The 13,823-nt window shown below is 40.4% G+C and overlaps 1 protein-coding gene across 3 annotated transcripts in view; it reads left to right on the forward strand.

The window, feature by feature from the left end:
- PTAR1 (protein prenyltransferase alpha subunit repeat containing 1) overlaps positions 1–13,542 on the forward strand; it is a 43,972-nt gene extending 30,430 nt beyond the window's left edge. Inside the window, exons 6-7 of one of the 3 annotated variants that reach the window (XM_039249527.1) lie at positions 8,297–8,601; positions 10,751–13,542. In XM_039249527.1, coding sequence (XP_039105458.1) covers positions 8,297–8,601; positions 10,751–11,093 — 648 coding nt within the window. In that variant the 3' untranslated portion in view covers positions 11,094–13,542. Of the gene's footprint in view, positions 1–913; positions 1,083–8,296; positions 8,602–10,750 lie in introns of those variants that run through there. The other 2 variants (XM_039249528.1, XM_039249529.1) reach the window with 2 other exon arrangements.
- The last annotated feature ends 281 nt before the right edge of the window (positions 13,543–13,823 follow it).

Raw genomic sequence — 13,823 nt, forward strand, 5'->3', positions numbered from 1 at the left:
CCACCTTAGGATTTCTGAGTCCCACTGGCCCAGGCCTACTAAATTGGGGAGAGGGCAGGATTTAAGATCAGTATTTTTCATGGGCTCAGGGAGCTTTCTGGATGCAGAGCCGGGTTGGAAGCTGTCATAGCCTAATCTTTCACTTTAGAAATGAGGAGATGGAAGTTTCCAGAGAATTTTAACGGCTTAGGCTTGGCCACAGATGTATCACTTATTATTCATCAGATCCAGATCAGCTCTCCTTTTGTTCCATCATACGTACGACAGCTTCTGTGTTTCTTCACTTCCTGTGTTTCGTTGCCGTGAGAATCCACGGTACTCCTTGGAACGCTTCCCAGGCCTGAGACGACGTAAAGGGGTCACAATTGAGTCATGTGGCACTTTCAGACTCACAGGGAAGCATTCTCTAATTCTGCCCACCATCCCCTTCCTACATCTCCCTTCTCGTGGTCCGGCTCCCCTCTCTGTCCTAGCCAGAGATTCCTCCAGGATATTTTTAAAATTCCAGAGGAATTTTAAGCCAACACTTCTGGAAAAGGAGCCCCTCCCCTCCAGTTTATATTGGCTTTGTGTTTCAGGAGGGGACATCTCTTAAGGGAGTAGAAAGAGCACAGAGACAGAATCATACTGACCTGGCCTCAGATTTTGGTCCTACTAGCTCGGTATGGAAAGTACACCTTTCATGTTCCATCTGTAAAATAGCGGCTCCACTGCCTGCCTCAGTGGATTGTGAGAATTACTGGAGTTCGTGCCTGTGAGGTACTGGGCACCTAAGAGAGGCTCACTGAATTTTATTTAGTTCCTCTCTTTGTGCCCCACCGAGAGAAAGTTTAGGTGAAACTGGCTACCAGTTTGCTAGATGAACTCCGTGTAATTTGTTCCTGAAAAAGTCCTGAAACTCTTTCATTCCCAGACGCTGCCCTGTGTGCCGGGTGTGGCGTAATGACGAAGAGAGTGCCCTCAGCAAGTTGAGAGTCTAGTGGAGGAATAGGTGCCAGCACTTACAGCACAGTGATGCTTGCCGGCGCCGACGGAAGCACCCCGTGCGGTGGGAGCCCGGAATGGCTCCTCCTCCAGGCTGGCCTCGCGTTGGACGGCTGCCAGAAGGAAGGCTGCGGCCGGGTCAGGGGTCGGGTGGGCTGTGGGAGGTCTGGGTCCCTACGGGGTCCGGTCATCCCAGCTCCACAGCCTGGTAGTGTGCGGGGCGCGGGGAGGGGCCCAGAGAGCGTGGAGGATGAAGAGAGAGGCAGAGTCCGGGTGAGCTGAGAGGTCTTTGGAAACTCTCCTGCCTTGATGCGGAGCTTTTAAAGTGGCATTCCCATAAAATCAGGAACACAGGGCCAAGGGGAAACGCCTGGGGTCTTGAGACTGTTCGGATGTTAAAGATGACAACTCATGAGTGGTACGTTGACTCAGCTGCCTGCTCCAGTCCTGGGCTCACCTGGGCTGCCCGCCTGCCCTGCCCTGGCCCTCGGCACTCTTCCTGTCGCCACAGCTCCCAGGGCGCTCAGGCGGGGGCTGGGCTTACAGAATCCCCTTTCTGGTCTTAGGAGCCCCTGGGCCCCGCTAGGAGATGATGCCCTACTACACTGTGTCTATTAGACGGAGCGATCACAGAGGCCCCGTGGTTGAAAGCAGCTTAAAAACACACGTAAATGAGCTGGCATCTTTTTACATAGACAATTGAAAATAATATTTTTGGGGGGCGCCCGGGTGGCTTAGTCGGTTGAGCGTCTGACTTTCGCTTCGGTCATGATCTCGCGGTTCGTGGGTTCGAGCCCCGCGTCGGGCTCTGTGCTGACTGCCAGCTCAGAGCCTGGAGCCTGTTTCAGAGTCTATGACTCCCTCTCTCTCTGACCCTCCCCTGCTCACGCTGTCTCTCTCTCTCTCTCTCTCTCTCTCCTAGAAATAAATAAAAACATCAAAAAAATTAAAAAAAAAAAAACCAATAATATTTTTTTTAAAGTGCTGGTATTTTTTGATACAGGTATGAAAAGGGTTGTAGAAATGGGTATAATCTTACTGAAGGGTAACATGGCAGTGTTTATCAGACTTTACCCAAAAAAAGGTGTGTTCCCTCTGATCTAACACTTTTGCTTGTGGGAGTTCATCCTAAAGACATAACAGGAGACACGGTTCGCTGGTGTCATGATCAAACAGAGGCTCTACTCCATGGTCACGCAGACCTAACATGAATCCTGACTGTATCACCAAATTGGCTGGTGGCCCTGGGGGAGTTTCTTAGTCTCACTAACCTTCAGTTTCCTCATCTGTAAAATGGGGTTGTTGGTAATCCCTACCTTATCAAGTGTTGTGAATTAAATGGGAGAATCCACATAAAGTGGCTCTCACAAGGGCTCGTACTAAGTGTTCAGTAAACACTGGCTATTATATTAAATATGAAAGTTTGATATATAAAAATACCATTTATAGTAGTGAAATACTAGAACAGTCTAACCCTCCAATAATGACAGATTAGTTACATTGCATTATATCACAAATTGGAATATTTTGTTGATACTATAAGTTATATTTTGGAAGATTACTTAAAGAAAAATGTCTACGATAGGATAAGGATCTAAAACAAAATATGAGATGGTTCTAATATAATTTTGAAACATATTATTAGCATTGAATGAGATTTTGAAGTGTTTGGAACAGTGCCTGGCATGTTGTTACTACTGAACATACACATACACGCACACGCGTGCGATGTTGTTACAGAGATACTGTTTTGTGTTTTCTATTACAAGCATGTGTATATTTTCTGCTCAGAAAAAAAATAAAGAATTGTGAACAGTGCTAGGGTGGAATTATGAGATTTTTATTTTCTGTTTTCTGTACTGATTGTGTATTCTAAGTAGATTTAAGTAGATTTTAAAATAGTCTCATTTGTGACGGTGGGGTGAGAGGAAAGGCTCACGGTCAGACAGTTTATTACTACTAGCCAATTGAAAGTTGATACGGTGTGTTACCTGAGAAAGCACACAGGGTCATTTCTGCAAAAAAGACACAGATGGCCAATAACAAAATGAAAAGATGTTCAGCATCTTAGCCATCAGAGAAATGCAAATGAAAATCACAGTGAGGTATCATTTTATACCGACTAGCATGGCTAAAATGAAAAACAACAGTTACCAGTGTTGACAAGGATGTGGAGACATTGGAGCCCTTATACATTGCTGGTAGGAATGTGAAATAGTACAGCCACTGGTAGGAAACAGTTTGGCATTTCTTCAAAACATTAAACCTAGAATTACCATATACGACCCTGCAGCTCCAGTATTAGGTACATATATACACCCCAAAGAATTGAAAACGTGTGTTCATACCACACCTTATTACAGCAGCGTTTACAGCATCATTAAGTCATAACAGCCCCAGAAAGGTAACAACTAAAAATGTCCAGTAACAGATGAGTGGATAAATGCAAAGTGGTATATCCATCCATACAATGAAATAGTACTCGCCCACAAAAAAGGAACAAAGTCCTGATCCATGCCATGACATGGATGAACCTTGAAAACGTTGCTGATTGAAAGAAGCCAGATTCAGAAGGCCACATATGCTATAATCCCATTTATACGACTGAAAGAGAGACACAGGTCTCGAAGGTATGGTGGCAAGAGAATTAAGAAGCAGGGGGCAGACTCTCCAGGAGCCGAAGCCTCAGTCTCCCGGCTCGAGCCTCTTTTATTTTGCTACTTGTCTGATAACAGCAAGCACATACAACATGATATTTGGCATCTTGACAGGCCATGCACCTGCAGTGTATTCCATACTGGGTCATGAGTACATCTGGCGCCAGACAAAACCTTCTTATCCCCGGCTTGGCGCCTGTATGATGTCCTTCTGGAGAGAATGAGCAGTCCTGGCGGCTTTCTAACCTTGGGAATGGAACTGCTTTCAGTTCCTTGCTGCTCCGTCCTTTCCTTCAGGACTTTCTTATGGTGCCTCTGGCTTCTTGTTCTCCAACATACGACAGTCAGAATAAGCAGAACAGAGCGAAATAAGTCAGGCAGAGAAGGACAGATACCATATGTTTGCACGTATAGGAGGATTAGGAGGAACTTAACGGAGGACCATGGGGGAGAAGAAGAGGGGAAATGGTGGGGGAGAGGGAGGGAGGAAAACTATGAGAGACTCTTGAATACTGAGAACAAACTGAGGACTGATGGGTGTGGGGGGGAGGGGGGTGATGAGCATGGAGGAGGGCACTTGTGGGGATGAACACTGGTGTTATATGGAAACCAACTTGACAATAAACTATTTAAAAAAAAAAAAAAGAATAGGCAGAACAGATCAGTGGGTGCCAGAGACTGGGAGGAATGGAGATTTAGGGGACTCCTAATAATAATGGGAGTTATGGAAGTGATGGAAAATGTTCCAAAATTAGACAGCAGTGATGGCTGTACAACTCTGTGAATATACTAAAAACCACCAGTTTATTTTTTAACTTCAAAAATTGATTCTTAAAGTATATTAGAAAGAATAAAACTTCAAGAATACCTGAGAAATTACTGAAATAAAAATGAGGAACAGTGTATACAGAGTATATGTTTGTAAAAATAGAGTAATCCTGGTACTCGCTCAAAAATTAACACAGTAATGGAAAATATAAGGCCCAGAAGCAAATCCCAATACATAACGTGTGCTAATTTCATTGAAATATGGAATTTCACCTAATTGGAAAAAGGATTCTTTGTTCAATCTGTGATGCTGATTAAGATTGACCCTTTAGCAAATACTTGTCAGGTTTTAATCTCATATACCAAACTGAACTCTAAATGGAATAAAAAACTACCTGAAGAAAAAAAATGTAATTAAAAAAATCAATTGCAATAATATATTAAGAAGGATATTTATAACATAGGTATCTAATCTTTATAAAGATCCCTTACAGACCAGTAAGAAAAATTAAGGACTATCACAAAGAGTAAATTAGGCAGTTATAAAAAAAGAGAATGAGACAAAATAGACAATTTGTATAAGGAGATACAGAATGAATAAGGGAATAAAATAAACATTTAGCCTTAATGATAAAAGGAAATGCAAATTAAAATGACATGATTTCCCACTTACTAAATTAGTGAACATTAAAGTACTAGTAAGGAATTTAAGAAATATTTAACATGTTCTTCCAGTAGGAATATAAATTACACAGCCTTTCTGGAGGGCACTTTGACAATATATATGAAGAACTTTAAAAAATGTTTCTCACTGTTCCAGGAAATATACTTCTAGAAATTTCCCCTAAGTAAATGAGTTTTACACATAGACTTTATATGTGTTCAAAAGAGTGTTACTTATACAAGAGTGGAAACAAAATGAGATAGTAATTAAATTATGATAGTCTTTAGGATGAAATATTATACAAAAGTTTACAATTATAGAGTAATATTTAATGACATGGGTATATACATACAATGTAAGTGGAATAAAATCAGAATAAAGGAGTATCTCAAATGTGTGTTAAAAATAAACCACATATTGGGGCGCCTGGGTGGCTTAGTCGGTTAAGCGTCCGACTTTCGCTTAGGTCATGATCTCGCGGTTCGTGGGTTCGAGCCCCGCGTCGGGCTCTGTGCTGACTGCCAGCTCGGAGCCTGGAGCCTGTTTCAGTCTGTGACTCCCTCTCTCTCTGACCCTCCCCTGCTCATGCTGTCTCTCTCTCTCTCCTAGAAATAAATAAAAACATTAAAAAAATAAATAAAAAAAAAATAAACCACATACACACACGCAGAGAGAAAAGCTGAAATTCTGGTGATAGGCCAGAATGTTGAGGGTAGTTCTCTCTGGCCAGTCGGATGATGGGCGATTCTTTTGGGGGTTTTTTTTTTTTTGTATTCTGTATTTTTGAAATGTTCTAGAATGATCATTCTGTGTCACTTATAATGAGAAAATAACCAAATGTGTTTTTAAAAATTTATAGGGCAGATGTCTTAGAGGCATTTTCAATTTTAATTTTAGGTCTGTTACCTGGTACCCTTCTGTGTCATAGCCCTGCTTCTGTGGCTTTCTTGTAGTTATTTATTCACTATTCATTTTTAGATGGAGTGCTGAAGAATAATAATATGTAAGTTATACCACATATAGGTCATTGATTCTGTCAGTGCCTTACATTTAAGCCATATGTCACTGTTAAAAGTAATAGCTGTCTTTTTAAAAAACCATTGCTTATATCTCTCTACCATTTTAATCTAGTAAAAAAATGCCCTGAAATTTCTGTTAAAGGGTCTTCTCTAGTTTTGTATGCCTCTTAAATATATCAAGGGAAAGGAATACAGTGAATTTTTCTCTTAAAAACTTTGTGAAGAAAAATTTTTTTTAAATTTTTTGATGTTTTGCTTTTGAGAGAGAGAGCATGCATGCAAGTAGGGGAGGGGGCAGAGAGAGAGGGAAACAGAGAATCTGAAGCAGGCTCCAGGCTCCAAGCTATATAAAGGATAAATCAGTGCAGAACCCGACACGGGGCTTGAACCCATGAACCGTGAGATTATGACTTGAGCAGAAGTCGGCTCACTTAACACTTAACTGACTGAGCCACCTAGGCGCCCCAAAGAGTCTGAGAAAAAATTTTAAAGGAATTAATTCACACTGTTGAAAATCTTTCATATATAGGCTATTTTTTTTGTCTCAAAATCACAAAAAAAAAAAATTAAAATTTTTGCCTATAGAAATATGCAGTAAGAAATAATCTGAAGGTTTTTCATGTTATATAAATTCCTTTTAAACATGTTTTGTACTCTTTTCAAGTCAATATTAAGAAACCCTGTGAAAATTAAAAACCTGATGTATTGTAGCCAAATGATCTGCAGGTGAAGTCTTCAAAAGTGTAATAACCTTAAGGTTAGTGTGTATTTTTCTAAGGTAGAAGTTTGTCTGGTGCTGTTTTGCTCACTATTTTAATCAAATGAGCAGTCTTGTTTTCCATTTCTCAGAGATTCACCAGTTCTGGAAACAAACTTAGTTGGCTTCGAGTACACTCCTTAGAACTTAAAGGGGATGTTTAAACATTTCACAGATATAAATCTACTGTCCTAGCTGGGAGTAATCTTGACCCTCTGTACTGGTCACTTAATTCATTAAATTGTTCACTCATAAAATACTTAGATGTCCACTCTGAGGCCCGTGGCTATAGAATGATGGAAAGAGTAATTAGAAGTGAATAAGTATCTTAAACAACCTGTAGAGTTTAGTGAAAACAGATGTACAATAAATTCTGTAATATATATGGCAGAACACACAGAAACTTGGGAGGTTCAGAAGAGGGAGAGATTCCTTCTAGGGAAGAAAGGACATGTGAGAAATGGAGAGGTGATCTTGGCGTGGGAAAAGGCATCTTCCTGGGACCCTTGACAAGCAGGTGGAGGAGGAGCCCTTTGGCCGTGTGCCGTAGCTGCTGTTCACTGCTGAAAAGTGTATGTCTTTTTTTCTGTAGCTGATCTGAAAATCCCCTGATGGAATGCCATAGGCCCTTAGCGTAGCTTTCACTGATCAAAATCCATTTGCATTTGCTACTTGTACGAGACACTGCCAAATAATTTATGGTATCATTGCATTAGAAATTGCTTAGTTTGCAGGATTGATAATACAAAAGCTTTGACAAGCCACTGCTGAATTTTGTTTCATCTACTTAAAAAAATCATTTATCATTGATAGTAATTGAGTTTGAGATGAATAGTGAAAATCTTGAGCTCTTGAAAATTCCTATTATTCATGCATCTTGTTTTTTGTACTGAGCCCTTAGAATTAGGTAGTGAACAAACCTGACATGACCTGTGCCCTCATAGCACTTACAAAGTTAAGAACAAATAACTACATTGAGTCGATTGTTCAACAAACAGGAAGTTAAATATTCTAGTATTCATTAAATGTTGAAAGTTTACATCAAAGTAATCTCTGAATTTATATTTCCTCTTTAACATCAGCATTCTTGTAAATAATCACCCTAATGTTCATCATTATTATAGAATTTGGCTTTTCTGTGAGGGTGCCAATCAGAATGTGATTGATCAAGGTCCAGGGAAAGAATGACAAATCCTTAAATTCTGTGGTGTATATAAAAAAAATCTCTTCTTACTTTATCAGGGAAAAGGGGAAACTAGCGTTTACGAAGCTTCCACTAAGTGACAGCACTGTGTTGGACATTGTATACAGTGTTAGTGGTAGTGGTAGAAGTATTGTTATCAAAAAAAAAAAAAAAAGGAACAAATGAAAGAAATCCAAGGCATTAATGGAGAAAGAAAAGCCTTTGGCTGTTCCACTTCTCACTTCCCTTTTTTCTTCCTACAAGATTCTTCTTGATGAACTGTCTTCTACTAAACACTGGGCATCCATGCACGTTTCAGACCACAGTGGATTTCACTACCGCCAGTTTTTGTTAAAGTCTTTGATTAGCCAAACTGTGAGAGATGGTTCTGTATTGGAGCAAAACACTTTGAGAAGTGAGCCAGCTCTAGTTCTTGCAAAAGATGAAGAAGCAGCAGCTTCAACAGAGGAAGCAAGGATAAATCTTCCCCATCTTCTAGAAGAAGAAGTTGAATTCAGCACTGATCTGATTGATTCCTATCCAGGACATGAAACCCTTTGGTGTCACAGGTGAGAGAAGCGAAAAATCCATTTTCTGCATGAAACCACATGTCTTCCTGAGAGCTATAGAAGGTCTTACATCGTAGGCCACCCTCTGGAGTAAATACGGTAATCTGGTTGTGGAGCTTTGCCTGTGTTCAGAGGAGTTTCCATTACCATATTCTCATGATCTTCAGTAAGAGGTTCCTCATGCAGGTCTTTGACTAATGCTTAGATGGTAGCATTCGACCTTGACTGTGCAACACCTATGTTACTTTCAAACTGAACACAGAAGTTTCTAGACTCCCTCCTTGGAGATCCTGATATTTGTAGCATGTCTGGGGTGGAATGCTGGCATCTAGTCTTCAAAAAAAAAAGGGAAAAAACCTAACAGGTAAATTTTGACACAGAGTTGGGTTTAGACCATTGATTAGCCCATTGATTGGACCCTGAGAATAGTTAAGTTTTTTGAAGGTCTGCAAATTAACTTTCCTTAAGTTAATAAGCTCTTGACACTTGGTTGGGTTCTGTTGTTGTTTTGGGTTTTTTTTAAAAAAGTAAGGTGTGCTTTGGGAGCAGGACAGGATTATTAGGAAGGAGTGAAAGAGTAAGATTAGCAACCTCGTAACCTGAGTTCTGAGTACATTTGACAGCCAGGTAACTTTTGTGTTGGAATGAAGTCCAGGTATGGGAACCCTTTTTTGAAGCATCTCTGTCTCTATAAATGCGGATTCTACTTCAGGCTGTAGGATTGTATTTGTAGACAAAGGACTTGCCTGTGCCAAGCTAGGAGATAGACATTTTAAATACTTGTATATTTTTAAAGTTGTTGAGATGTGCGCCTTTTGAGGAGATGTGTTCAGCTGCCCTTCCAGGCTAAACACGTTTAGAAGATGGGAGACCATCTACCCTCTTTGGCACCCTCCGAAATGATTTTCTTTTTCTCGTATAAAAAAGACACTGTTATTCCACATTTTCTAGAGACAAGATAGACATTAACTTCCATGTTGTTTTGATGTTACAGATTTTTTAGTTGGCTATTTTATATTTAGGTAATCAGTAGTAAGATTGAGAAAAATTTTAAATTATATTTGTGTTGAAGAGATAGCTAGATTAGCAGAGTAGAAGCTTTGTGTAAAGATTAATTGAAGTTTGGGGTGGTGCGTGGGGAAAAGAGACCGTTGGGATGGCCTGGATGTTATACAGACCCGTTTTCTGCTACTGAGTCAGTCCCTTTCGGCACCTCATCTGTCCTTTCAGTTTTATCCTGTATGAAAGGGCTAAATTATATGCTCCCTGTCTTCTCCAAAATATGCTGGGAAAATGGGCAGAATTAACTTTTCAGAGCTTAGAGTTGTTAATACGAATAATGAGATAGAAGAGCCTAGAATCTGTGTTGTTGACCTTATTGTATACAGTAGATATGCACTCCACTGAGTCAAAATTTTTGGAGATTAGGCACATAGATCTTCATTCTTAACAACTCTAGATGAGTCTACGGGCAGGGTACCGGCTCTCCTTAGAGAGGGAGAGAGCTGTGTCTTCTAAATGCTTTGCTCAGAGCTCAGCACATTCCTCCTGTTTGATTAGACAGTAGTTACAGTGACGGATTTCAGGGAAAGTTAAGTTGGTTTTTAGATAATAAGACGTGTTCTTATTAAAGAAAGTACTGGATAGAGGCCATGGACTAAGCCTTTAGAGGAGCTATTTAATCCCTATAAATCACTTCTGTTTTAGGATATCAGTAATTTTTGGTTCCGTTTTGTTTTTTTTTTTTTTAACAGCAGAGATTGGGCTATGACCCATTTCTAATTTCCGATTGTAGTTCCAAAGAGTAACAATTCCAGGTGGTTGCCGTCATCTCAGTCGGTGATATTAAACATCCTTTGAGGGTCGTAGTATTCTTCTCACAGTCCAGTAATCTGGGCTTGTAAGACTCTGGGCTGAATACGCAGACTTCAGGGTAACTCCTCCACCTCCTTCCTCCAGGTAACTCGAGGTCACTAAAGGGGTGAACTGAGTACAGTACGTTTTGAAATTATCAGCTTATTTTAGTTGGTCCGAGGGTTGTGGGTTATCGTTAAGCTGAAATTATCAGCTTATTTTTTTTCCTGAAAAGCTTGACTTTGTGATATGAGTTTTCTGTATTCTCGCCCCCCTCCCCCCTCCTCTTTCACAGGCGGCATATTTTCTACCTTCAGCATCACTTACATGGTAGGTTTCCTCACAGTGTGACCCTGTTGTCACCTGCAGACAGCCCCGGGGGGACTTCGAGTGACTTGCACCTCATCCCAGGAGGCCCCCACATGTCTCAGGCCATGGAGGTGGATGGGCTGAATGACTCCAGCAAGCAAGGCTATTCCCAGGAAACCAAACGCCTGAAGCGGACCCCAGCTCCAGACTCGCGGGGCCTGGAAATGGAGCACAGGTTCATCGATCAAGTACTGTCCACCTGCCGGGACGCAGAGCAGGCCAGGTTTGCCAGTGCCTACCGGAAATGGCTGGTTACCCTGAGTCAGTGAAGGAGGTGGGTTAGTCCCGCAAGGTCCCCCTCAGTGCAATATTGCTTTCCCTTCTCACACAGTCGCATGAATTGTTTGCTGTTATGTGTTCTTCATCTTTAGGTTAAAAGTCCATGGTAAATCTTTCATTTTATTTATTTTGTTAAGAACTGGCATTCCTTTGGGGATAAAATAACTGTAGTTTCTTCTGCTAAACATTGAGTCTTAATTTTTTTCTTCTCATCCTTTATATTTCTGTACATGAAGCTTCCCATTTGGTTCTCCCCGTTGGTTCACAGACACATGTACCCGCCTCAGTGCAGTTGCTGTATAGGCTAGTTTCTTTTCCAGTTAAAAATTTAAGTTGTAGTTCAGCCTTAGAATAACACAAGCTCAGAATAACTCCATCTAATTATTGTTTTGAGAATCATATGGCCAGATAGAAGGGATTTGAGAAAATATCATTTCTCTTTCTCGACTCAAGTTATTGACCAATGTAACCAAAGTCAGAAGTATCGGAATTTATATAAAAAAACATGCTTCCATTGTGTAATCCATTTTCAAATGGTTATTTTAAAAGAAAAACTAATTTTAAGACTTTATGTAATTGCAGTACTGGGAAATTATTTTTATTACTAGTTTTGATAGATTCTTTTTACCTCAAATTTGATATGGGCCAAAAACACTCACGTTAGCCCTTATAAAAACCATTATTTTTTAAAACCTGGAATGCCATTTTTAGTTACTGCGATTTATCTTCCTTTTAAATTCACCATGAAAAGTGAAATATGCATGGAAATGTATCCATTAAAAATCTTCATTTTTAAAAATTTAAGTTCTTGAAGGTACACTTAAGCCACAAAATTTTTATGAAGTGGTTATTAAAAATTTGCTGGCAAAAGCCAGGGGGAAAGAATAGATTTTGAAGGTTGGGTCTTCAATCTTTATTTAAAAAAAAATAAAACAACTTAAAGACTTTGATACTAAACTTATCAGGGATGAGGCACCAAAGTAGGCACCGTACAGCTGTATCTTATCTTAGTAATAAGGGCTGGGTTCTTCAGGTCTGTGAGGCCAGGTGGGAAAAGGGCCAGCTAATGTTTACTTTCTTAATACGTTTTCTCCCCTTGTAAATAGTCTGTGTTTGTTATTTCCTTTTCACCTATCTTTTCTTCATTTTCCCAGTCCATTCCATATTTTTTGACCCTTTCACTCTCCTATGTTTTTCCTTAATTGTCTAATTTTAAGGATATGTTCTGAAGATACTCTCCGTCCTTTTCCCAATGAATTTCATAACCCGTTAAACACAAACACACATAATATTCGTACGAACTGCCCTTCTCAAAGTTCCCCTAGTGATGGAAACTGCCTGTCGTCCGGTACGTGTGAGCAGGATGCCATAGTGGCAGAAGTAAGTGACCTCCATGCTTTGCTTGTTCTCGTTTTCACATGCTAGGTCACCTGTGGGGTGAGGGGACAGGCATAAAGGCAGGCTTCTCCTAGCTTGTATTATGGAAACCTTGGGCTTGAGTGAGGCACATGGCCTTAAGCTTAGGGAAGGAATAAGTTCTTTCTTCCTGCATCATGGTTTTGTTGCGGAGCAACCTGTCAGGTGAGACTTTAGAACACCAGAAAAACTGTCCAGCCCGGCCCTTGCAGACAGAAGCTGCTTTTCTCTTTTGGGACAAAATTAACCTTTTATAGTTTTCATAGTATTTTAGAAATGTAAGAAAATAATTGCCATTATGAACATAATTCCATGGCCCTTTGTGTACAAAGCGTATTTTGAATCAAATACCTCAAGGTCTACCTAGACCTCTGTGGATAAAACCATTAGCTTGTGATTTTCTGCACCTACAGGGGATGGTGGGGCGACTGCATGGAGAGGAAATGAGAGACTCAGCCCCATTCCACTGGATTCATGTTGCCAGATCCTGGCCTCGCTCAGTATTCCCTTTCTTCCAAGCATCATTTTAAGTATCCCAAGTAATAGGGCTTCTTCTGTTTGATGTGAGAGTGTCAGGACAGGAGTATTGTCAATCCCCTGTGAACAGCAGCTCCATTTGACAGTGCTCCACGCCTTTTTCTACCCTCCACAGAGCATCCTACCCACCTTTGATGTTATCTGCCTTCGTGTGTTTTAAGGCCTTTAATCCACCCCTTTATGAAGCCATGCAGTCCTTTAAGATACCTTTGTCTCGTCTTCCTAACAAAGTTTTGAGTAGGGAGTAAAAACACAAATATCCAAAGGATACTTACCGTTTGTGACTTTTGTGTGTACTTTATTTCTAATGTCTGTACTTTTCAAGTGTTCATTCACAGAAAAACCTAGTATTGCCCTATATGGCTGTGTTTTTTCCTAAGTGGTTGACATCTAAACTCATTAGCTGTAGCGTGGTAGTGAGTTCATGCAGTGGAAAGGATGTGTCTGTTTTCAGGGACTTGTTAGTCTTTCCTTTTTTTTTTTTTTTTTTTCCTGTACATACGTCATTGTTTGTTGAAAGGAAAAGATAGTTTAGACTGACCCACTGCATCAAACTTTCATTGGAAGGACAGTAGGCCATCCTGCTGTCCTGTGGATCAAGAATACTACCGACAAGCCAAAAGCAATAAGATCTGTAAATACCTCCACCACCAACTTCCTCCCCAACCCCACCTTTTTCTGATAAACCTATTTTGGTAATTTGGTGTTCCCAGATTCTACTGTGTGCCTTGCACATGGTGAGGACTCATTAAATATTTATCAAATTA

Source organism: Hyaena hyaena, unplaced genomic scaffold (assembly GCF_003009895.1).
Source record: "Hyaena hyaena isolate Hyena2069 unplaced genomic scaffold, ASM300989v1 scaffold_341, whole genome shotgun sequence".
NCBI classification, from domain to species: Eukaryota; Metazoa; Chordata; class Mammalia; order Carnivora; family Hyaenidae; genus Hyaena; species Hyaena hyaena.